The sequence below is a fragment of the Grampus griseus genome, assembly GCF_964374135.1.
Source record: "Grampus griseus genome assembly, chromosome: 2".
Classification (NCBI taxonomy): Eukaryota; Metazoa; Chordata; class Mammalia; order Artiodactyla; family Delphinidae; genus Grampus; species Grampus griseus.
Genome location: NC_139018.1, coordinates 86,904,039 through 86,928,410, shown reverse-complemented (window position 1 = coordinate 86,928,410; position 24,372 = coordinate 86,904,039). Strand labels below are relative to the sequence as shown.

At 44.8% G+C, this 24,372-nt stretch overlaps 4 protein-coding genes across 4 annotated transcripts; 2 read left to right on the top strand and 2 right to left on the bottom strand.

Annotated features, from left to right (window-relative positions):
- The first annotated feature begins 626 nt into the window (after positions 1–626).
- MFAP1 (microfibril associated protein 1) lies at positions 627–13,418 on the top strand. The gene is made up of 9 exons (XM_082648100.1): positions 627–824; positions 4,557–4,776; positions 5,925–6,054; positions 6,566–6,753; positions 7,276–7,384; positions 7,487–7,647; positions 9,525–9,684; positions 12,472–12,561; positions 12,656–13,418. Exons 1-9 carry the CDS (start codon positions 746–748, stop codon positions 12,836–12,838), a joined length of 1,320 nt encoding a protein of 439 aa, XP_082504226.1. The 5' UTR covers positions 627–745; the 3' UTR covers positions 12,839–13,418.
- Positions 13,419–15,227: 1,809 nt separating this feature from the next.
- Positions 15,228–16,709, bottom strand: HYPK (huntingtin interacting protein K). The gene is made up of 4 exons (XM_082647359.1): positions 16,344–16,709; positions 15,950–16,005; positions 15,547–15,598; positions 15,228–15,395 (listed from the first exon to the last, which is right to left on the bottom strand). Exons 1-4 carry the CDS (start codon positions 16,503–16,505, stop codon positions 15,300–15,302), a joined length of 366 nt encoding a protein of 121 aa, XP_082503485.1. The 5' UTR covers positions 16,506–16,709; the 3' UTR covers positions 15,228–15,299.
- Positions 16,710–17,121: 412 nt separating this feature from the next.
- On the top strand, positions 17,122–22,479 carry SERINC4 (serine incorporator 4; the record flags this gene model as incomplete). Its single annotated transcript, XM_082649397.1, is given in 17 exon segments — positions 17,122–17,223; positions 17,697–17,744; positions 17,748–17,856; positions 17,859–17,872; positions 18,048–18,226; positions 18,699–18,778; positions 18,908–19,001; positions 19,265–19,476; positions 19,661–19,713; positions 19,717–19,756; positions 19,857–19,878; positions 19,880–19,981; positions 20,379–20,451; positions 20,755–20,932; positions 21,071–21,224; positions 21,419–21,494; positions 21,498–22,479. Coding segments are annotated over 17 exon segments (1,626 nt in total). The 3' UTR covers positions 21,588–22,479.
- A 239-nt stretch (positions 22,480–22,718) lies between these two features.
- SERF2 (small EDRK-rich factor 2) lies at positions 22,719–24,372 on the bottom strand. Its single transcript, XM_082647358.1, has 3 exons — positions 24,253–24,372; positions 23,547–23,655; positions 22,719–22,928 (listed from the first exon to the last, which is right to left on the bottom strand). The coding sequence occupies exons 1-3, from the start codon at positions 24,257–24,259 to the stop codon at positions 22,865–22,867; spliced, it is 180 nt and encodes a 59-aa protein (XP_082503484.1). The 5' UTR covers positions 24,260–24,372; the 3' UTR covers positions 22,719–22,864.

Sequence of the window (24,372 nt, the reverse complement as noted above, 5' to 3'; positions counted from 1 at the left end):
AGAAAGCTAAGCGTGGTGCTTAATAATTACTTAGGGACTTTTATATACAAACATTTCAGCCAGGAATATGTTTTAATAGGCAGTCTCCAGAAACAGAAAGAACTGTAAAGCCTAAGAGTGTTCGGATTTCAGGCACTGTTCTAAGCCGCCTGGGGGATTTTTTTTTTCTTGCCACTTGCCCTCACGTGACCAAAAAATACCTCACCACAACCCGCTCAGCCTCATCAACTGAGCTAATCAGGTGCTATTAACAGGATTTCTATTCCGATTAAACGCTAACTCTGAGCTTTCAACAACCTGGACAAACCGCCCTTCACTATCTCCTCAGTTTCTTATCCCTCACTACCCGATTTTCCTTGGCTTCAAACCAACTCTAACGAGCGAAACCTTTCATTCAGCCTTTCCTCGCCGCAGGGTCTCAACAGCAAAGCCCAGCGGAAGCAACTTCCCGCCAGAAAGTGCGTCCAAATACTGCGAGACTGAGGAGGCCAGAGCGGCCTATGAACATGCGCAGTAACAGACTCGACGTTCTAGCCGTAGGCGCCCAGGCGTCCTCCACAATCCCACAATCCTCTGGTCGCATATTTCCGGTTTTTCTAGCTCAGCCGGAAGTGGTGTCTCTATCAGTGGCGCAGCAGTGTACAGTGGCCTTAGTGGAAGAGGTTTTTTCTGTTCGTTGACGTTGTTCTGTTCTGTTCAGTTTGGAATCAGTCACGTTTGGGGAGTCACTGCCGCTGCCGTCAACATGTCGGTCCCAAGCTCACTCATGAAACAGCCGCCCATTCAGTCTACGGCTGGGGCCGTCCCGGTTCGCAATGAGAAAGGTACTGTGCTGAGCGGCTTTCCAGTCGGATCTTACCTCTTTCCCCAGCATATTCCAAACCTACCCCGGGCCCACCACCTCAACCCCAGCGACCCTTACGATCTTGCCCCCTATTTCTTCAACTTTCCCTATCAAACTCGCATCCAGTCGCGTTGCTTAGGGGAAACAAAAGCTACTTCTGTCTCATCGTGTTACTAGAGCCTGTGTGCTCTCTCCTACAGCAAGCACCCTGTTGCCTTGGCCTCCACCAATAAGTTAGACTAATAAATATAGTGAATGCCTGCTGTTTGCAAGGGGTTGTGTGGGATACAGTCCCTCTTTTGTTATCCATAGTCTGTTTTTGGTGCTTCTATAACTCTCATCGTTGTTAATTACATGTCCATTTCCCTCTACTGCATCATAAGCTCATAACCTCCTTGAGGCAGGAACTCTGTCTTATTAAACTTTTTATCCCTTCAACCAACGCAGTGCCTGTATTTGTTAAATTGAATACAAAATGGTGTAAAACAATGGTGTAAGGAACTCATAGTCTACTAGATGTGAGACATGCAAAAAGAGGCACATTCTAAGCAGCTGTATGGTCTTTTGCACCTATAATACCTGTCACATAGGTGATACAAACGAAGTGCTTAGGGAGGGCAGAGAAGGAATAATCTCTTCAGATTGGGATATTTAACTTGATCTTTAAAGGATGGGTGCAGATGGATGAAGGAAAACTGTTTGGGAAGTCAGACTGAAAGTTAGAGTTTTTTCAGTAAAGTATTTGAAAACTAATGTCAATTCTTTTTTTAAAAAAATATACGGTACCTATTCTTGTGCAACCTGCCTTTTTTTTTTTTGACTCAACATGTTTTTTGAGAAGTATTCTTTGAATACATGAAGATCTTATTCATTCATTTTAACTATTTATGAGTTCCATTATATAATTAAACCACAGTTTGCTCCCTGCTGAGGGACAGTGTTGTTTTGTTACTTTTTCTCCTGTTACAAACAGTGCTTAAACATGTCTCTTTAGTGCACTTGTGTAAGAATTTCTCTAGGGTAGGGTGAACCTACATTGACACATCATTATCACCCAAAGTCGGTAGTTTACATTAAGGTTCACTCTGGTGTTGTACATTCTGTAGATTTGGACAAATTTGTAGGGACATTTATCCATCGTTATGGTATCACACAGTATTTTTACAATGCATTTAAGGTTACTTCGTATCTTTTCATGGCTTGATAGCTCTTTTTTTTTTAATTGCTGAGTAATATTCCATCATCTGGATGTGCCACGATCTATTTACCCATTCACCTAGTAAAGGACATCTTGGTTGCTTACAAGTTTTTGCAGTTATGAACAAAGCTGCAGTAAATATCCGTGTGCAGGTTTTTGTGTGGACATAAGTTTTCAACTCCTTTGGGTAAATACCAAGGAGTATGATTGCTGAATCATACGGTAAGAGTATGCTTAGTTTTGTAGGAAACCATCAAAATATCTTCCAAAGTGGTTGTGCCATTTTGCGTTCCCACCAGCAGTAAATTAGAGTTCCTGTTGCTCCACATTCTCACCAGCATTTGGTATTGTCAGAACTCTGGATCTTAGCCAGCCTAATATGTGTGTAGTGGTATCTCATTTTTTTTTTAATTTGCATTTCCCTGACGACATATAATGTGGAACATCTTTTCACATGCTTATTTGCCATCTTTATATCTTCTTTGCTGAGGTGTCTGTTAAAGTCTTTTACCTCACCTTGTTCTTCACAATTGTCTTGGCTCTTTTTGACCTCCTGTTCTTCCATATGATTTTAAAATCGCCTGAGAACAGCTTTTAATGAAATTGCATTAAAATTATAGATCACACATTTATCGATCAACTCAGGCACAGTTGCCAGCTTCTCATCCTTGAACATGATATATTTCTCCGTTTATTTTGATCTTTTATATCTTTAAATACAATTATATATTTTTCCTCCTAAAGGCCTACATCATTTGTTGATTTATTCCTTAGTATCTTACAGATTAGTTGCTATTGTAAATAGTATTTTTTAACTGTATTATCTAATTATAGGTAGCCAATGTACAGGCACATTTATTTTTATCTAACGTTTATCCAGCATTCTTCTTGAATTTTTTTTAGCTTATCTGTTGGTTATCTTGTATTTTCTACATAAGTAATCATATAGTCTGTAAATTGTGGCAGTTTCTTCCTTTTCAGTTCTTACCTTTTATCTCCTTTTTTATTGCTCTAATTAAAACTATAATATAACGTTGATTAGAAGATATGATAGGGACAACCTAATGATGCCCACTGTTTTTTAAAGGAATGCCTCTAATGTTTTATCATTAAATATAATGTTTGCTGTATCTATTATTAGATTATGTCACTTTAAATGTATAAACTTTATTTTTTTAATTTTTATTTTGTTGTGATTTCTCATTGTTTTTTTTTTTTTTCCGGTACGCGGGCCTCTCACTGTTGTGGCCTCTCCCGCTGCGGAGCACAGGCTCCGGACGCGCAGGCTCAGCGGCCATGGCGCACGGGCCCAGCCGCTCCGCGGCATGTGGGATCCTCCCGGACCGGGGCACGAACCCGTATCCCCTGCATCGGCAGGCGGACTCCCAACCACTGCGCCACCAGGGAAGCCCTCTCATTCTTTTTTTAATATTTATTTTTTTAATTTTTTAATTTTATTTATTTTTTTGGCTGCGTCGGGTCTTAGTTGCGAAATGTGGGCTCTCTCGTTGAGGCACGCAAGCTCAGTAGTTGTGGTGTGGGGGCTTAGTTGCCCTGTGGCATGTGGGATCTCAGTTCCCCAATCAGGGATTGAACCCGCGTCCCCTGCATTGGAAGGTGGATTCTTTACCACTGGACCACCAGGGAAGTCCCATAAATATATAAACTTTAAATAGTACATTACTTTTTTCCCTGTTAATTTTCTAAGGTTAAGCCATGCTTGTAGTCCTGGGCTAAATCCTGTTATGTCACTAGAGCTTAGAGGGGTTTTTTGGTTAGTTTTTACATTGCCTGAATACATTTGCTATTATGTTATTTAGTATTTTTGTATATGTTCATGAGTGAAATCCACCTAAAAATTTCCCTTGAATTGTACAGTTTGGTTATCAGGGTTATATTCATCTTATAAAATATGTTGGTTAGTTTTCACTGATTTTCTGTTCACTGGAATTGTTGGTATTTGTAAAAGACAGATAATCTACTCTTGCAGGTTTGATAGCACATAAGCTAAAAGAAAAGAAGGTAGAAATAAAGATTAGAAGATTGCGTTATATGGTAATTTATAAAGGCTGCCACGGAAAAGTCTCAAACTAAAAGAATGAACAGTATTTTAATTTTATATTCCCACTTAAGTCATCCTTACTGTGTGCTGGGCACTATTATAAATAATTCGCTTAAGCACATAGTTGAGGTGGAATAGCATGAATTTGTGTTGGAGGTAGTCTCCCTATTTGGGGGGACTTTTTCTATTGTTTCACTGCCCGCCTTCCTCCACTTCATTGTACCCAAGCTAAGCCTCATTATCATTAGTGTTGGTGTTCACAAGAATGCCTTCGCATGACTTGGCCTTTGTAGGAAAACAGCATTAGATGAATAGATGGTTGGGTAATGGCTCTCTTCTTCTCCTGCTTGGACTCTGGTTTGCCAGGAATACAGGGCTCTACCTGGAAAGGCCAAGGGTTGAAGGACATTGGGAAAGAGGCTACTGAAACATAAGTTATTTTTCTCACCCAGGTGAGATTTCGATGGAAAAAGTGAAGGTAAAACGTTATGTGTCGGGAAAGAGGCCAGACTATGCCCCTATGGAGTCCTCAGATGAGGAGGATGAAGAGTTTCAGTTCATTAAGAAAGCCAAAGAACAAGAAGCAGAGCCTGAGGAACAGGAGGAGGATTCATCTAGCGACCCTCGGCTACGGCGTTTGCAGAACCGTATTAGTGAAGATGTGGAGGAGAGGTAATGACTAGGGTTATGTTTCCCTGGACCTGAACCCCTACAGGTTAATTAATAGGAACAACAGCAGTAATAGCTAATACTTGAATAGTACTTACTATGTGCCAGGCACTGTTCCAGGTATATTACATTTACTAATTCTTGTAATCCACATAATAACCTTATGAGGTAGGTACTGTTATCCCCATTTTTACAAGTGAGCAAACAGGCACAGTGGGATTAGGAAAATAACTCATTAAGGTGATGGAAAACACAGACCGTTGGTTGGTTTGTTGAGGAGTCTTTTTAGCACAAAGATGTTTTATAAAATTTGAGAAATTTGATTTTATCCATGCATTTATTCTAAAGGCCAGTGAGGAGAAATGACACTGATGAAGTAGGAAAAAAGGACTGATGTCGAAAAGGGAGCCTCCCAATGAGGGGTTTTGTGTATTGTGTATTGACTGAGACATTACCTTACAGAGGAGGCCAGAGGCTCCAAATTTTCACAGTTCATATTGTCCAAAGGAGTTTTTTCACAGAGCCCTGGGCCCAAACAATTCTGTTTATTTTATTAAGTAGTTAGATCCAAATGATTTAATAAATATTTATGTCCTAGCAACTTAGCCACTTGAAAAATATAATATGTATAAAAGAAAAAACATTTTTATTTCGTTTTTACATAACCACAGTTACTTACTACTGGGGTTTGCATGTCTCTTGGGCACTGACAACTTCTCAAACCTTAGAGTCACATTGGCACTGTCACTCATTTCCTGTTGCATATTGACTTCATGCAGTACTTGCTTTTTATCACAGCAGCCCAAAAATCCCAGTTTTACTAAGATATATCATTGAAAGGAAACATAGTGTGATCTACTGTTGAAATTGTGAACTACCTTGAGCTTTAAAATATATCCCAGTGCACCCATCTACGTTTGTTGCAGTGCTCCAGGGTGCCTCAGCATACATGTAATGTTTTGGGTCCAACTTGACTATTTGTTCTAACACTTTGAGTTAGTTTCTTTAATCTGCCCCTCAGTTTCCTCATCTCAAGACTTCAGTACTAATAAAAGCAAACATAATGTCCAGGTGCTCTGTGACTAAGGAAATGTGGTTGATGCCTCTTCGTTTTTGTGAGGTTGGTGTTACACTTGGACACTGTCTTTCAGATTGGCTCGACATCGGAAAATAGTGGAACCTGAAGTGGTTGGAGAAAGTGACTCCGAAGTGGAAGGAGATGCTTGGCGCATGGAACGAGAAGATAGCAGTGAAGAAGAAGAGGAAGAGATTGATGATGAGGTATAATTTCGGAAAGTGGGAAGTTCTTTCTGGATACAAGAAAAAGTTAGGGCTTGTGCTCCTTTGATGAGGCCTTAAAGGTGCAAGATATCTGCTTTTGGCAGAAGTCTGATCCAGTGTTCCCTGCTTATTGGGGATAGGATTGAAATAGAATGGTACTAAACATAAAATAGATAGCTAGTGGGAAGCAGCCGCGTAGCACAGGGAGATCAGCTCGGTGCTTTGTGACCACCTAGAGGGGTGGGATAGGGATGGTGGGAGGGAGGGAGATGCAAGAGGGAAGAGATATGGGGACATATGTATAACTAATTCACTTTGTTATAAAGCAGAAACTAACACATCATTGTAAATCAATTATACTGTAATAAAGATGTTAAAAAAAAAAGAAATAGAATGGTACTAAGTTGCATTTACTCATATCGGAATTTGTTGAGCTTGATGAGGTTAAAATAAAAAGACATCTCAGAGCACAGGCCTATTAGCTGACTGGCTTGGACATGTAACTTGACAGGAAATAGAACGGCGCCGTGGCATGATGCGTCAACGAGCGCAGGAGAGAAAAAATGAAGAGCTGGAAGTCATGGAGGTGGAAGATGAGGGACGTTCTGGGGAGGAGTCAGAATCAGAGTCTGAGTATGAAGAGTACACAGACAGTGAAGATGAGATGGAGCCTCGCCTTAAGCCAGTTTTCATTCGGAAGTAAGTATCTCACAAACCAGGCCTGAATCCTGGAAATAATTACTGCTTTCCAGGTCTGAAGATGGAAGCCTCTTTTCCCTCTCCTGCTCTTCTGAAATGTAAGCACCAAGGAAAAGTCTTCTGCCCAGTGCCCCAACTCGGCAGGGTATTTGCTGAGGAATATCTTGTTAGCAGGGAGACTGAGTTTGTTTTCACATCTTCTTTTCCACTTAAAGAAAACATACCTGCCAAGGTGTTATATTCTTTTAAACACAAAATCAAGCTTGAAGAGCAAATTCCTATTCCTTTCCTAATGGCTAGAAATCCTAGAGTCCAGCAGATTTCTTGCTATTCAGGCAATTCTCAAAGATGAATGGAATTTTGATGCTCTGAATACCAAGAATGACTCCCATTTTGGGCTCTTTGCAAATAATAGAGCCAGAGATTGTTGGGCTTTGTCTGGTTTGGATGGGACTTAATTTAGGGGAACAGAGACCTCCACTCTAAGGGCTTTGGGTAATTAACAGGACCTCTGTGCTGCAGGAAGGACCGGGTAACGGTTCAGGAACGTGAGGCTGAAGCATTGAAACAGAAGGAGCTGGAACAGGAGGCCAAACGCATGGCTGAAGAGAGGCGCAAGTACACACTCAAGGTACTGGAGGTAGCTGTGAGGATTGAATGCAAGGAGTTGTGTGCTTAGGTCTGTCTGAGGAGAATAAGGAAGTCCAACAGTTGAACTGTTCTCCCTATCCAGATTGTAGAAGAAGAGACCAAGAAAGAGCTGGAGGAGAACAAGCGGTCCCTGGCTGCACTGGATGCACTCAATACTGACGATGAAAATGATGAGGAGGAATATGAGGCGTGGAAAGTTCGGGAGCTAAAGAGAATCAAGAGGGACAGAGAAGATCGAGAAGCGTGAGTAATAGGATGGGCCTAGAGTTAAATACCACTGGTGGGACAGGTTCCTAGTAGGGTAGCTCTGAGGCTCCACACCTACTATGAGTTCCATTCTAGCTTCCTTTAGGGTTCCTGCAACTGGGTGGGTTCCCCATACATTGGAATGTGGCTTTTACAGTAAAATCAGGAAAAAGAAATGCATTTTGTCCATGTTTCTCCACAATAGAGTGCCAGCTGATACTCCCTTTAGTAGTTTCCTAGTAGACACACACAAGTTACTCACTGTAATCAGTTATCTGTTGTTGCATAACAACCCAACCCAAAAGTAAGTGACTTGAAACAATTATTTCTCATAATTTTGGAGGTTGGCTATGCAGTTCCTCTGCTGATTTCACCTGGGTTCTCTTACGCAGTTGCGTCCAGCTGGAAGATTGACTGGGCTTCACTCATGTGTCTGGTAGTTGGCTCTGTCAGTTACGATGCCTCACTTCTTGAGTAGGCTAGACTAGTTTCCTTACATAATGGTCTCAGGGCAGCATTCTAAGAGGGCAAAGGTGGAAGCTGGCAAGGTTTTTTGAAGCTCACATATCATTTCTGCAAAGGGACATGCATACTGTGAGGGGAAGAATTTGTGGCATTTAAATAATCTACCACAATCGCTGTGTTAGAGCAGAATCATTTCTGAGCTGCATCACCCATTCCTAAAAATTGATAGGAATGAGAGAGGGTAATCCCAGATTATAATCCTCAATAGAAGACTCTGTCCTCAGCCTGCAGTTTCTAAGGTTTTTATCCTGGGTGTCAAGGAGTCCATGTACCCTTTAACATTGTATGAAAAATTATGTGTTTATTTGCATTTTTTGAAGAAAAGGGATCTATGACTCTCCACCCCAAAAAAAGGGTTAAAGTCACGCAGTTTAATTAATGAGGGTGATCCTTGGTTTGTGACATATAAGCACATTACTAAAGAAATACCAGGGCTTCCCTGGTGGCGCAGTGGTTGAGAGTCCGCCTGCCGATGCAGGGGATACGGGTTCGTGCCCCGGTCCGGGAAGATCCCACGTGCCGCCGAGCGGCTGGGCCCGTGAGCCGTGGCCACTGGGCCTGCGCGTCTGGAGCCTGTGCTCCGCAAACGGGAGAGGCCACAACAGTGAGAGGCCCGCGTTCCGCAAAAAAAAAAAAAAAAGAAATACCAGTAAACTCTTATACAGAGTTATTTGTTTTTTAACATATAAATTCATTTATTTATTTATTTTTGGCTGTGTTGGGTTTTCGTTGCTGCACATGGGCTTTCTCTAGTTGGTGGCAAGCGGGGGCTACTCTTTGTTGTGGTGCATGGGCTTCTCATTGCAATGGCTTTTTTTGTTGCAGAGCACGGGCTCTAGGCACCCAGGCTTCAGTAGTTGTGGCACACGGGCTCTAGAGCGCAGGCTCAGTAGTTGTGGCACACGAGCTTAGCTGCTCCGCGGCATATGGTATCTTCCCGGACCAGGGCTCGAGCCCGTGTCCCCTGCATTGGCAGGCAGATTCTTAACGACTGCGCCACCAGGGAAGCCCCCAGAGTCATTTTAAATTCTTGATTTTTTTTTAACTAAGAAGGCTTTTTAGGGAAGGGAAATTAGTAATGTTATAAAATCAAGCAGTGGTAGTATGTCTAAACCTCAGAAAGGCTAGAATCAACTTTCAAAAGTTTGCAAAACCTGGTCTTGCAAGCATAATGAAGACTATGTCACCCTCTTATTTATTGAGCTCCCGATCTTGATTCCTAACAGGTAATAACTAAAATTGATGAAGATGAGTGATGGTTGAAAGGAGCTGGGACTGTGTCATATTCAGATAACTGGGTCTTTCTGAAGCTAAAATGATACTAATAAATAGTTTTGTTCTCTGGACAGGCTTGAAAAGGAGAAAGCAGAAATTGAACGCATGCGAAACCTGACTGAGGAAGAGAGGCGAGCTGAGCTTCGGGCAAATGGCAAAGTCATTACCAACAAAGCTGTTAAGGGCAAATATAAGTTCTTACAGAAGTATTATCACCGGGGTGCCTTCTTCATGGTAAGAAGTGAAAAGAGAATGGGGAAATGGAGCAGTAGGAATAACTCCCCATTTCGCTGGTCCTGGGATGTTACTTCCACTTGCCAGTGGTCAGCTTTCTCATTTGCTTTTTGCCTCTGAAGAATACAACACCAAATAGAGGAAAGCATTGGCAACAGGATTTTAGATGTAGCAGCAACTGTTCTCTTTTGGCCCCAGCTCTCAGAAGGAGGAAATGATGTAATAGAAGAATTGAGGAACTGAAATAGTGATCTATATAGATACTAGACTGTTTGGGTTCCCCAAATCACTTAGATATCATTATCCATAGCTGAGTGAGAAATTTTGGTTATGAGAAAACCAGGCTCTGCAAAGAGCTTTACATTAACTCATGTTTGGGTGGCGTAAGTTTAATTTACTTCATTCTGAGCTGACAGAAAGTGACTAAGTCTAACCAAAAAAATTGTTAATTATCTAACCATTATGTGTAATGCCATCATCTTTTTTCTTCATATAAAAACCAAAGTCAAAATATCAGTCTGTTAACCCTGTATAAAGTGAAAAGGACTTCTTCCAAATTATTTGGGTTAGCACTAGTGATAATTCCTTAATAGAGAGATAGCAGGAAAGGGAATGGGAGAATTGGTTACATTTATTACTCTAATAGCATGTGGTTTGTCAAACTATTTCCTGATGTTAAAGAAGTTTTTATCAAAAACTAGACTAGCTTTTTCAAATGCTGTATAGCAAACCTTAAATATCCCTACTGCAGCTAATTCCTGCTTTTCACTGTAGAAAAATTTTAAAACTTCACTGGAGGATTCCTTACTCCTCTCCCTCCATAATCGGTTTCAGTCTATCTGCTCAGCAGGAAATGTTTGCTTATTATGTAGTTTTCCAGCCCATGTGGTTTTCAAGATATGAGTCAGTGGAGATTATGAATTACTTCTTATACTGCTTCAAAGTCATAAAATATCATTGCTTAAGCATTTCAGCAGCTTTAATAATCAAGCTCCTTAAGGAAGCAGTGCATTGCTGACTGTGACACATAAGGAGAGGTTTATGTGAGTCTTTTGGTGCACATACTCAAATATCAACTCTTCTCATCTGGACAAGGAGAGTGAAGTTGAAATGGCTTCTGAGATTAAATGAGGGACTCTCAGACTCTAACAAGGAGAAAAGTTGGTTTCATGAAAACTGTTTAATTGTCCTACCTTTAAATTGGCCTTTCTATAGCTGAAGGGAAAAAGATTACTCCAAAAGTATGTTTGGTTAAAGGACTCAGCTCTTCCATGAAACTTTCCTTAACTAAAATGGTACTATTTTAATTCTTTCAGCACATATGTTTATGATCTGTATCATAACATTATAGTCTTACTTATATGTTGATTTGAAACTATTCTCTATAGTTATTTTATACAGTTCATTAAGTAAACCTTTTGAGCATTTACTGTATGAAGGGTACTACTGTTAAGCACAGCTACAGGTTATATAATCCTTGCCCTCAGAAGGCTTACAATCTAATAATAGAGCTAAGGCAAATATCTACTGTAACATAAGGAACAGTGAAAGTACTAAGGGACTTCTGAAGAGAGAGGTGTTATATGTGGTAGAAGATTGAAAAGGGTAACATCAAGGAGGTGACATTTAAGATATATAGACTTCCTGGAACTTCCCTGGTGGTCCAGTGGCTAAGGCTCCACGCTCCCAATGCAGGGGGCTCAGGTTTGACCCCTGGTCAGGGAACTAGATCCCGCATGCTGCAACTAAAAGAAAAAAAAGATCCTGCATGCCGCAACTAAGGATCCCACACGCTGCAAGGAAGATCCCACGTGCCGCAACTAAGACCCAGTGCAGCCAAATAAATAAATAAATCTTTTTTAAAAAAAATTAAGATGTATAGACTTCCTGACATTCAGGGGGGTAGGAAGACATTCCATGTAAAGGAACAAGAAATGGAGGCAAAAAGTATCATCTGTAAAGGCAAAGGAGTAGATTAAGGCTACACAGCATTTGGCCTTGACTAGTACACAGAGGAACTGTGCTTATTTAATAAAGTAGAGAACCATTGAATGTTTTTGAGCAGGACAGAGGTATAATGAGAGTTGTGTTCTAGAAACATTAATCCCATGAAATGTGTAAGATTGATTGCAGGGAAAAACTATAATAACCCAGGTAATGAGAATCTAGGTAATTGAGAGAATGTTGGTCCTGTTAACAGAAGTTAAGTCAGGAAGAGGCTGATTTGGAAAGGTTAGGGATACAGTTTTCACTTTAGATGTGAGTTTGAAATCCCAGAATACCCAAGCTAAGATGTGTATTGGGCAGTAGAAGAATCAGGATTGGAGATTTGAGAGGCCTGTATGAAGTTGAAATCATGTGAGTGAATGAACATGTTGAGTGCAGAGAAGAATACAGCCAACCTTCAGGAAATGTCTATACTTAGGAAGGAAAAAGACAACACAAGGGAAAAAAAGATTATCATCTCCTCAACTAGATGTAAGCTCTTGGTTCAATAGGTTCAATACCCTCTGCTTTCTTTTTATCCCTTGTTGTAAAATTTAAAAAATTTGTAGTTTGAGGGATTTCCCTGGTGGTCCAGTGGTTACGACTCTGCGCTTCCACTGCAGGGGGCATGGGTTCGATCCCTGGTCAGGGAACTAAGATCCCGCATGCAGCACAGCATGGCCAAAAAAAATTAATTAAAATAATAAAGTTAAATGGTTTTAAAAAATGATCCCTAAAAAACAATGTAGTTTGAATATATGAGAAATAAAACCACAAAATTGATAAGACTCTTTTCTACAGGATGAGGATGAAGAAGTATACAAGAGAGATTTCAGCGCACCTACCCTGGAGGATCATTTCAACAAAACCATTCTTCCCAAAGTCATGCAGGTATGGGGTACCTTAATGACATGAGAGAGAAAAGTAACATTGAGGGCTGTGACATGATATGTCTGGTGGTATAACTCATCATCTGTCCTAACAGGTCAAGAACTTTGGACGCTCTGGTCGTACCAAGTACACCCACCTCGTGGATCAAGACACCACCTCCTTTGACTCAGCATGGGGCCAAGAGAGTGCCCAGAACACAAAGTTCTTTAAACAAAAGGCAGCTGGGGTACGAGATGTATTTGAGCGGCCATCTGCCAAGAAGCGGAAAACTACTTAACTTATTCTTCCAACTATGGGACACAAGGGGAAATCTCAGCATCTGGTCCTTGATTGTTTTTACTACTATTTACATGGCCCCTGTATCCAGCCTGCTGAGCCTACTGCCATACTTGTGACACTGGGCAAACCTAGTCTTTGAGGTGCTTTGTGAGGTTTGGACTCATGCTGAGAAACCTGCAGAAAAGCACTGTCCAGGTAGGATTAGAGGCTCCCCACTTAGGACTATTTCTGAGAAATCTTCAACTTCATTATTGCTCTGGCTTCCCATATTCACTTGGGACTGTTCCAGGTTTCTTTTTCCAGCCCTTAGCTTGGGTTAGAAAAATGGATGGGCATGTAAGCGGACAATATTACTTCTACCGTACAGGAAATCTAAGCTCATTGAAACCTGTTTTGCATTTTGGGGGTAAATTTTTCTAGATGAACATTACTTTTTGATCCATTTATGTGTGTGTGTGTGTGTGTGTGTCAAGAAATAAAAGAATCATACACCAAGAGGTTTTTTAGCATACCAGAAATAAAATGTGCAGGCTGACAAGTATCTACCTATTAACTAAAATAAAAGACAGCAAGGAATTATCAGGCAAATTATGTTTCACATTTTAATCATCTCCTTTGATCTCAGAAACCAGCACAGATGCTAGACAGGCTGTATTGTAAGTGGCACCTAGATTTATTCCATGAGCAAATGTGTACGTGGTTGTCCTTGCTGTCTAAACTGTAGCTGTATATAGAACAAAACAGGACACATGAAATGAGGAATCCATGTAGCATACTGGTATCTTCTTGCCCAGCTCATATATCGAGGGCATAGTGCTCTGAGTTGCAATGTTGCGACAACATGTTAGACGTCACTGGCAGAGTTTAATTTAATTTTTTCCATTTAATATTTACCACATGACCACCGTGCATGTGGCAGAGCATTAGGAGTCCCAGGGGTTATAAGGAATGACATTTAACCAGTGGGAAGACTATCTCTAAATTGCATTAAAAAATGAGAAGAGGGGGGACTTCCCTGGTGGCACAGTGGTTAAGAATCCGCCTGCAGGGCCTCCCTGGTGGCACAGTGGTTGAGAGTCCGCCTGCTGATGCAGGGGACACGGGTTCGTGCCCCAGTCTGGGAAGATCCCACATGCCACGGAGCGGCTGGGCCCGTGAGCCATGGCCGCTGAGCCTGTGCATCCGGAGCCTGTGCTCCTCAGCGGGAGAGGCCACAACAGTGAGAGGCCTGCGTACCGCAAAAAAAAGAAAGAATCCGCCTGCCAATGCAGGGGACACGGATTCGAGTCCTGGTCCAGGATGATCCCACATGCTGCGGAGCAACTAAGCCCGTGTGCCACAACTACTGAGCCTGCGCTCTAGAGCCCGAGAGCCACAGCTACTGAGCCCACATGCTGCAACTACTGAAGCCCATGCACGTAGAGCCCGTGCTCCACAAGAGAAGCCCCTGCAATGAGAACCCCGTGCATTGCAACCAAGAGTAGCCCCCGCTCACCACAACTAGGGAAAGCCCGCGCGCAGCAACGAAGACCCAACTGAGCCAAAAATAAATATCTCATTTTAGAAAATGAGACAGACAAGGTCTTTTCACAATCTTTAAATGCCCCACTAGAAGAATCACTCATAAATCCTTAAATGTCCTAGAATAAAAATACGAGTGCAAATAATTACTGTGAGGTAATAAACAGAGATGAATATGTCACTTGTATGTGCCAGAAGGAGATACAATCTGAGAATTATCCTAGAGCCAAAATGAGAGTGAGAGCTACATTCACCTGCTCATGAATTCTTACAACAACCTATCAGATCTGTGTATCATTTTATAGTTGAGGAAACAAGCTCAGCAAGGGTGAGTTGGTGATCAAAAATTTGATCAACTTTTAAAGTAAAATTGCTTTCTCTCCAGGTTAGAAAATGGAATCCAAGGTGTAAGTGTTGTGGTTCAGAAAATATTAAATCAAAATCTTTCATAAATTCTATATAAGACATAACCTTTGATAACTTCTATTGTAGTTACCATGTTCCCACCTCAGTACCTAAATTCTAACTCACAGTGGCTTATGAACTGGATTGGTGGCTTAAAACTATATACAGTGGCTCCTAGGCAGGTACTGGCCTTTCAGCTGTTCATAAGCTACCCTAGAGACACATGCCATGGAGTACAGTACACTTTGCTGAGACTCTAAGTGTACCTTGAATGCTGTTGAGAACTAGTCATATGAATGAGCCTGATCTGCCACATAGCATCTGCATCTGAACATGAGGCACTCTTCTACACTGATCCTTCACATAGGTTCATTAAGGGTTATACTCCAACATGTAAATTTCCCACAATAAAATACAATATGATATACATTGCACTTGATCCAAAATGATAAAACTGCAACTTGGAAAAAAAAAAAAAACGACATATTTATTGAAATAAGTTAATCCAGTGGGTAGGTCTGGGAAAACACAAATCAGTTGGTTAGGGCAATAAGAGCCTCTACCACGTTGCCCATGTGTTCCCTCAAGCTCCGTTCTGCTGCTGCTCGCGAGATCTCCATCTCTGTCATCTGCAGGAAAAGGATCAATGATTTTACCTAAGTCTCCTCCCGGGCATTAATGTGCCAGCAGAACATGAGGACTCTACTTATTTGGGGAAACAACCCAAATTTGACAAAGAAACCGCCCCCACCCATACACTAGTTAGACATTACTACTCACTATCAGCTCCAGATCTTCCTTCTTGATAGTGACTTTGGCCAGTTCCTTCTCCCTGCAAATATTCATGTACTTAGTCCTCATTCTTTACCTCCATCATAAACTCCCAGAAAGGATTTTTCCAGCTGTGCCTTACAAATAAATGACTCTTGATAAACACTGTTGACTGAAAATACAAAACGACTCCCACCCTCTCACCTAACGTCCCATCCCATCCCCTGGAATATTTACAGCAGGCAGCAGGTGTTGCCAGGAGGCCTTTCCTTCCACCAACAAGAGTAAAGTTGTAAATCTTAGATCTGCAGAAATGGGTGATACAGTTGAAGAACAGTACAAGGTACAAAGGCCTAACGATGGCTTTTTTTGTCTGGGGGAATGAGAGGGGCCCGTAGGTAAAACGACTTACCGCTCCTGTTTGGCTTTCTGCTCCCGGGACCGTCTATCCCCAATCACGGACATGGCCTACGGGAAAGAAAGATCTAGTTACTGCTCTGCTTACCCACAATTCCTAATAATCTAAAATACCAGTAACAAGCGGGTGAGGTGTGTATTCACGATGACGAGCGTACCAGGAACCGGGACCTACGTTTAATTCAACTCTGTGCACCTGAGACCCATTTTAAACCCAATCTCCATCAAGTTCCTTTTCGCAAGCGGCGGGCTCCAACGACGGTTCAGTTTCCTTCTTGCCTCCTCCCACCATGGAGATGGAGACCCATCCTGGAGCTGGGCTTCCAGTTTCAGCCTCCCAAGCCCCTTCTGCTCTCATCCCTCCCAGACAGGCTCCCGGCCAACCTCACCGTCTCCAGATTGGAACTCTGGATCTCCTTCTCTTCAGCATAGTCGGTGACTCGCTCCAGGTCCGCCGCCCCACTGTCATGTTTCCGTGGCTTCTCTGGAGGCCGCTCCGGGCCGCTGGTCTCAGTCTCCAACTCTAGCTCCACGTCCCCCTCTGTCGCCATGTCGATCCCACCACGCCGCGCCAGAGGCCCGGCCCCGCCTCAGGAAGACTTCCGGTAACTGCCTCACAACTTCCGCCGGGAGAGGAGGAGGCGGGACCAGCCGTGGGCCACACCTTCTTTGGTGCTCTGGTTTTAGAACTTCAGCGAGGAAACCAGTACGCCTTTCAGACTTCCTTTCGGGCTTCTAGTGTTGCTTTCTGCCAGGCCGTGTCCCAGACCTAACCCGTCACCACTCCAGGCCTTCCTATCCTTCCCTTCTCTTCACCTAGGTCCAGCCCACACACCCCAAGGAATTCTGTTCAAGATGGATGACGTCTAATCCTAAACCAATTAAGAATGCTAATCTACAAGCCAGATATGCAAACTACTCCCTAATCTGGGGAGAACAGACTGAGTGGCCCAAGGACCCTGGGGAGAAAGTAGTTTCACAGGGACATTTGCATTTACCACATCCTGAAGGTCGGTGTTCTTTTCCTGATGTCCCTCCCCATTCTGTCTGAAACTGGGTGACCAGCCCCGGCACAGCAGGAGTCCAATGGGCTGAGGACAAAAGAAAGCTACTACTTTCTCATCTTCTTTCCATCTAGTGGACCTGGGCCTAATCCCTGGGATAAGGATGGTGGGTGCAAAGGCGGTCACAAGCTCCAGCACCTCCCTCCGCCTGGCACAGCAACGCAGTGGAGTCAGCAGTGTCACAGTGAGTCTTCCCTTCTATCAGGTGAGAGGGTACTGGAGCAAGCGCTATCTGAAAAAATGGAAGGGAATGGTGGCTGAAGCTGGGGAGGAAAACCCATGGGAGCTGATAAAGATGATAGGCCTTCCTTTCACTTGTGAGGCCCTTCTGCTTCTCTGCCTCTAAGACTACTGATCATTAAACCTCTCCTCCCATGTACCCAGTACCGGATATTTAGATCCTGGGAAAGATTAGAGGCCAGATGTGACTTAGGCTTTTAGAAAGTTCTGCTCAAGCCTGCAGTTAAGCTCTTATGATGAAAGCTCTACTTGATGTCAGTGGAAGGCAATCCTAAATAGCTTGGAACCAGACAGTCTGAGAATTCCTGAGTGAAAGAGAAGAGAAGGGAGGGGGAAATTTTGGAATTCAGCCTCTTGGGTTAACCTCACATGTACATTAATGTAAGCCTTTCCTCAGCAAATCTGCACCTTGCTGCCCTGCATCTGCTCTCCCCTCAGGTGCTCTGCTGTGGGCCTGCTCCCTGTACCTGCTGCTGCCATTCTAGGTGACCCCCTCTCACGGAGTCTCCTTGTAGCCGCCTGTTCTACATCCTCCTCCATGTGGGGACCTCAGCAGTCTGCTGCCTCCTGCTGTCAAGGATGGTAGTGCAAAGAGTCTGGGCAAGGCACATGGGGTAAGTGGGAGGAGGTTGGGGTGTAGCAGGACAGGATAAAAGGAGAAACCCTGAGATAAACAAGAGATTCAGGTTGGGGGAAGGGGACAAATGAGTGGACATACCCATAAGAAGAAGGTACTTCTCTATGCATGATGACTTGCCCAGCCATTTCTCACATGTACCTTCCCTCCAGATCCAGATGCCCTCAGGGCTGTGTGCCCATCTGTTTGGCCACTCTCACTGCCCAGTGCTCAGCGGCTCTGGGGTTGTATACCGAGTATGTACAGGAACTGCCACCTTTCGCCTGCTGCAGGCTGTGCCGTTGGTCGACCTCCACTCCCCCACCAGCCTGAGAGCACAGCTGCATAAGAGGTGTGTGTGTATTCTTTGGGTGGGGAGGGGATGAGGAGGGAAGTAGAAATAAACTGAGTAAAGGAAATTCCAAGATGAAGTAATAGCACTGTAAAAAGACAGAAAACAGGTTTAAGTCCCTGCTTCCACTATACTTGCTGTGTGACAACAAGCCACACACTTATCCTCTTTGACATTCTAGTTTCTGAAATGGAGATAACAGTGGGGTTACTATATGCAAATCTTTTGTCTACTCTAAAACATTGTCCGGATGTTTTTATTTAGGTATCTGAAAGTCAGAATTTGGAATGGGCTGTGATGGGCCCATCCCCAGCCCCTCTCACATGGGACTGGTTCCTCCCTTCCTATACTTAGTTGTCTCTTCTCTCCCTTCCTATAGTTCTGGCTTTCTCCTTTGCCTTCCTCCACTGGCACTGTTCACTCTCCTTTGCCTTTTCTTCTGAGTCTGGTTTTCTCTTTCCCTCTTAACCAGCTTCTGGCTCCTCAAGCTGCTGTTCCTGCTAGGTCTCTGTGCTGTTGCCTTCTGCATGCCTGATGAGCATCTCTTCCCAGGTACCTTCCATCTCATCCTGATCAGCGGAAGTAAGCTAAAATATTTTCTAAGAAAAAAAGAGGGTAGGAAGAGGACCAGGAGTAATGATATGATCAGCTACATTTCCCCCACTGGTGCCTCACTTGCAGCCTGGCATTACATTGGCATCTGTAGAGGCTTCACATTCATCCTGCTGCAGTTGGTGCTTTTTACAGCCTTTGCCCGTTCCTGGAACAAGAACTGGTAAGGAGGACATAACCCTAAAGGCTTCCTGGGAAGTCTGACATTACTAGACCCAGTTGGGTGGGGCAAAGGACATGACAGGTTGATGGTCCCAGAGCTTACCACTAAGCAGTATCGAAAAACTCAGGAATGTGAAATGACTGTGGGCCAGGTGGGATGGGTAAGTCTCACCAGTCTTTTGGAAGAGGGGAAATAGTTGATAATGGGTAAAAAGAAGAGTTGGAGCACCAAGCCATTGCCCACCTCCCACCCCCCACCCCTAGGCAAACAGGTGCAGCCCAAGACTGCCGCTGGTTCCTAGCTGTGCTGCTGACCACCCTAGGATTCCACAGCATGGCAGGTTTAGCAGCTGTGCTCCTGTTCCACTACTACACACACCCAGATGGCTGCCTGCTCAACAAGATGCTGCTTAGTCTGCATGTTTGTTGCTGTGGTCTCCTCTCCTTCCTCTCCATCGCTCCCTGCATCCGCCTCAGTGGATACATGCCTTGCAACATTCCAGATTTGGGGGACCTTTGGTATAGCAATTTCATTAGCCTCCCTACCTCAGTCAATTCTCTGCTTCCCCCAAAGGGTGGGGGGACAGAAGTACAAGTGAGGGTAGAAGTAAAGGAAATTACTACCCTGTAGGCTAAAGCAAGGATTCACATTCTCCCCAGAGCAGCTCCACTCTGGCCTTCTACAAGCCTCTGTCAACAGCTGCTATATCACGTAGCTGACATTCTCTGCGCTATCCAGCCATCCTCCAGAGAGTGGTAAGGACAGGACATGGATTTCCCCATGCTAAAACCTTTTTTGCTCCTGCCAAATACCTATTTGTTCTTACCACCTTTCTCTTCTGTTGCCCCTTCTCAGTAATCCTTCAAGGACAGAATCACTCTGTGCCTGCCTGGCCTGAGTAAAATGGAACCCCAAACACCAGATACTTCTCTGGCAGTGTTGAGTGCTGGCATCATGTATGCTTGTGTGCTTTCTGCTTGGTGCATAAAGGTGTCAAGGGAAAGGCGTGAGAGAAGGGAGGATGCTCAGGACAGGGAACGATGGTCAGGAGACTGTCTGGGACCACGGTTTATTTAAACTTTAGAGCAAGATAAGAGGAAAGCTCCCCATGAACAAAAACAACTTCTAAGAATAGCACTTGTCAGATGATCTGTATGAGATGAAGGGGGTAGGGGAAATGACTTGAGAATTTTTAAATGTATAAAGACTTCAAGGCCCTCACATGAAAAGATTTCTAAATCTTTGGCGGAAAAGGGCTCCAGGAGCACAGTACCCTCCTGAGAGTTACTAATATGGACCAACCAGCTAGCAGTAAATGCCCTCAGGCAATCCTGCTATCTGACTGGACCAGCTTGAGAACCATCTCTTCCTTCTCAGCAATGAGGCTTCCTACCTTGCTGAGGTATTTGGGCCCTTGTGGACTGTCAAGGTTTACAGCTGTGAGGTCCAGGTGAGGATGGAGAGCACAATATCCCCAATACCCCTCCCCCCTCACACATAGTCACAGACGCACACACATCCTATCAACCTCTACCCAGAATGCTCAGATTCTAGCTGCTATTACCTTTTATTGAGTACCCACAATGTGCTAAGCACTGTGCTAGATACTTTACATACATAATCTCATTTAATTTAATCCTCACAACAACCCTGTGAGGTAGGTATTTGCTCCATTTTACAAATGGAGAAATTGAGGCACAGAAGGTTAAACATCTTACCAAAGTTCCCATAGCCAGTTATATACTGAAGCTAGAATTTGAACCCAGGTGTGCCTCCACTTTTTACACCACACCAATCTTTTCAAAGAAGAGGAGTTTCCTATACTGTTACCCAGACATTCTTTCTAAAGTCATTCCAAAACATGCTGCCTTTTGTTTTACAAAAGCCCTCACTCTGTTTCTGCTGCCCTGAAACAGTGCAGCCAGAGGAAGGTGAGTGTCAAGTGAGGATCCATAAGTGTAGATTTCTGCAGAGTGCCAAAGAGCCCTCAAGTGCCTTCACAAAAGATGGGGGAGGAGGGAAGAGGTGTTTCAGCAGCACTGCTGCCAGCAGTCCTTTCCTCTCTCCAGGGCAAACAGGTGGGGCTGACAGGCCAGCTAACCAAGAGACCGCTCCAGCTCCTCCAGTGCAAGCCCAGCAGCTTTCCTATAGCTATTCTGCCTTCCACTTCATCTTCTTCCTTTCATCACTCTATGTCATGGTTACCCTCACCAACTGGTTCAGGTAGGATGGAGGCGGGCCTGGGACACTCTTCTGAAAACCTAGTTGTTTTAGGGAAAGAGCAATTCAAGGCCAGTCCCGAGTTCTGAGGACACACACATGTGTCTACCATATACCATACTCTTCGGTGGGGTGGTAGGACAGACCTAAAGGTCATGGCCCTCCAGATTCTCTAACCAGACATTTTAGTTCCACAGCTATGAGGGAGCAGAACTGGAAAAGACTTTCACCACGGGCAGCTGGACTACCTTCTGGGTCAAGGTTGCCTCATGCTAGACCCGTGTACTCCTCTATCTGGGGCTGCTACTGGCACCATTCTGTTGGTCCCCAACCCAGGACCCCCAGCCTCCTCTTATCTTCAGGTGACACTGTCATGGCATCAGTATTGCCAGATAACAAATATCCAGTCTAGGTACTTTTAACAAACTGGGGTTCCCTTCAAATTGTACCCCTAGTCTTGACTCACAGGAGCTGTCCAGCCCAACAAATACCTCAAGGATATAATGGGTAGTTACCTCCCTTTAGGCTAAAGTCAGTAGTATGTCTGACTTGAAAAAAGTGGCCATACACACCCTAATGCCCTGGGCAGAGTATCTGACATGCTGGAGCTACCGTTACGTCTTCACCCCAGCTCAAGAGCCTGACTCCCAAGTCAGCAGCTCAGGAACCAGCAGACAGTGCGGCACCAGCTCCTTCCTGGCTCTCATGGTGGAGATGGGGGCAGGGAAAGACCAACAGGGACTGAAGACTTACTTGGCTCTGCCCTTGGAGATAAAAAGGAAAATAAGGAATTCAGCCCTGGGTACAGGGATTTAAGAAGCCCAGAACCCTAGAACAAACCAGGACACAGGAAGAAAGGAGCACAGAGACTACCCTAGGTTTTAATCCTGATGCTGAGGTCAAAGGAAATGGGACGACAAAAACCACCCTCACATAAGGAATGACAGAACAGAAGAGAATGTGAACACTTGAGAGCAGCTAACCATGGGAAGTCAGTGAGCAGCAGGATCTGGGCCAACTTCCAAGCAGGCAAAACTGAGGAAGAATGAGGAAGAGGGGCATAAATTTAGGTCTTGCAGCCTTCCTTCTTAGGACCTCAACTCCATCCGTAGGATGATGTTCAGGGTCTGAGTGGGGGACAAAAAAAATCACAGAAAAGAAGTCCCTAAGGCTCTTAGAGGATTTCTCTACCACATACCCAGAATACCTGTTTGTTGCAGTACAAAAAAGAATTTTTTCCTGTGATGTTTCACTTAGTCTACATATCCACATCCTTTTAGAGTCTGAAGTTCTCTCCCCTCTTGGTGGGAAAGGGCAGCCATTCCTCCATCCCCATCCCCCCAAATCCCCAGTCAAACCAGGCGCTCAAGGAATTACAAAGCTACTTTTAATACTTTGGGGTGAGCCCCACAGGAATAAAAAACACTGGGAAGGGGTAACCCCCTCACCCCCAGGAGTGGCCCAGGGGGAGAGAGGCTACCTGAGGGGAAGGAAGCACAAAAGGGACTCGCTGCAGACTCAGGGCAAAGGGAATGCCATCGGTGCTGGGACCTGTGAGCACTACAGGAGAAAACGCGAGCGTGGTAGGACTGGCTCCAGGCACACAGGCGAAGGGCAAGAGGGTTGGACACGAAGCCACAAAGCTACTTGGGTTCCTCCTTCTTCTCGTTTGCCTTTTTCTGCTTCTGCTGCATGATCTCCGAGTCCCTGGGGGTAGAGATGATGGGGCACTGGGAGGTACCAGAGGGCAAAAGGGACAAGATGCAGGGGGATGAAGGGCACAAAGGATAAGATGGAAGTGGATGGGACAAAATTCAGCATGTGGCTGCTGTATTCCCACCCTAGGAGAACAAGAGGAAGAGAGCTGAGGCTCAAAAGGCAATCAGTCTCTATCTGGCTATTGCCCGAGGGGTCAGAAGTCTGGCCACACAGGCCCAAGGCTATTCTGTGCTGAGTACCACACCCAGCAACACCAGTGAGAAGGCTGGGAGAAGGGAGGACAAATGAACAGCAAGGAGGGCCAAAAGTACTGGGCTGTCATAACCACCACTGCATTTGAAATGTGAAGCTCCCTGCCCTTGCCCTTAAGGTCAGACCCGGGGGCACTCAGAAATCAGACCGAGGGCAGCACCCGCCCCAGTCCCTTCCTATAAGGCTGTGACCTAACAATTTAAAGGGTGAGAGGAATAAAACCCTAGAGAAAACAATGCACTCTGCCCCTCACGACTAGTCCAGATGTAAGCTCTGAGCTAACTCTTTCCAGGTACAACCCTTGGCCTAAACCCAGGTCTCACCCCACCCCTCCCCGCCCCTCCCTGGGGCTACCTCTGCTTGCGGGCAGCAGCAGAAAGCCCGTCATCTCGGCGCTTTCCCTTAACCGAGTCGCTCTGCTTTTTCATATTCTTCTGGCGGGCGAGCTCGCGCTGGTTACCGCCTAGAGAAAGAAGATAAAAGGTGAGACGAGAAGGCCTTTCTGGCCACACACCGGCGACCCTCTCCCCTCACCGGACACTCGTACGGTCCAACACTTCATTCCCGGGTCGCCGACACCGGCCTTTTTCGGGGCCTAGGCTGCAGATTGGACGGTGGGGGTAGCTGCCACAGGGCAGGTCAAAGTGGGGAGTGGACGGAGGACGGTCCTGAGGAGCCTGCTAGAAGCGTGCTTCGAATTTCGGGGCAGCATGGGGGCCCAGACAAGGGGTGGCGGTATGTGTAGACGGTCTGGGTCTCTGTGGGGGATGGGCAGGGATCTGGAATGGGGGGATCTGGGTTTATCACAGGGGCGCAGGGCTTCTCCCCACACCGCAGAGCGTCGGGGAGGGCCTTTGCCTGACGAGGCGGGGAGGTTCTCAAGAAGTGTCTCGGTGGGCAAAGGGTCGACTTCCGGGCTCCAAGTGTGAGGGTCGCTAAACAGCGCTCCTAGAGAAAGGTCTCGTTGGGGAAGCCAAAATGAGGTCAATGCCGAGGTTCGGCAGTCATGTTTAGGATGGAAAAGGAGAAAAGGGCAAGAGGAGGGGGTCTCAGTGCTCACGGGTCATGGCGACGGCAGCAGCTCCGGCCTGCCTCCGTTGCGTCCCCTCGTTCAGTACGACGTTGCAGGCCCCGCCCCTTTCTCGAAGCGTAACGAAGTTGTCTTTTCCTCCCCGCCCCT

Bases quoted from the DNA above. Each gene is read 5' to 3' on its own strand.
- MFAP1 (XM_082648100.1), top strand. From the start codon at position 746: ATGTCGGTCCCAAGCTCACTCATGAAACAGCCGCCCATTCAGTCTACG. The intron at 4,777-5,924 runs GTAATGACTAGG...ACTGTCTTTCAG, and splicing joins AGTGAAGATGTGGAGGAGAG to ATTGGCTCGACATCGGAAAA. The intron at 9,685-12,471 runs GTAAGAAGTGAA...TCTTTTCTACAG, and splicing joins ACCGGGGTGCCTTCTTCATG to GATGAGGATGAAGAAGTATA.
- HYPK (XM_082647359.1), bottom strand. From the start codon at position 16,505: ATGGCGACAGAGGGGGACGTGGAGCTAGAGTTGGAGACTGAGACCAGC. The intron at 15,599-15,949 runs GTAAGTCGTTTT...GAATATTTGCAG, and splicing joins CAGAAAGCCAAACAGGAGCG to GGAGAAGGAACTGGCCAAAG. The intron at 15,396-15,546 runs GTGAGTAGTAAT...CTTTTCCTGCAG, and splicing joins AGGAAGATCTGGAGCTGATA to ATGACAGAGATGGAGATCTC.
- SERF2 (XM_082647358.1), bottom strand. The intron at 22,929-23,546 runs GTAGCCCCAGGG...CTCTACCCCCAG, and splicing joins GCTGCTGCCCGCAAGCAGAG to GGACTCGGAGATCATGCAGC.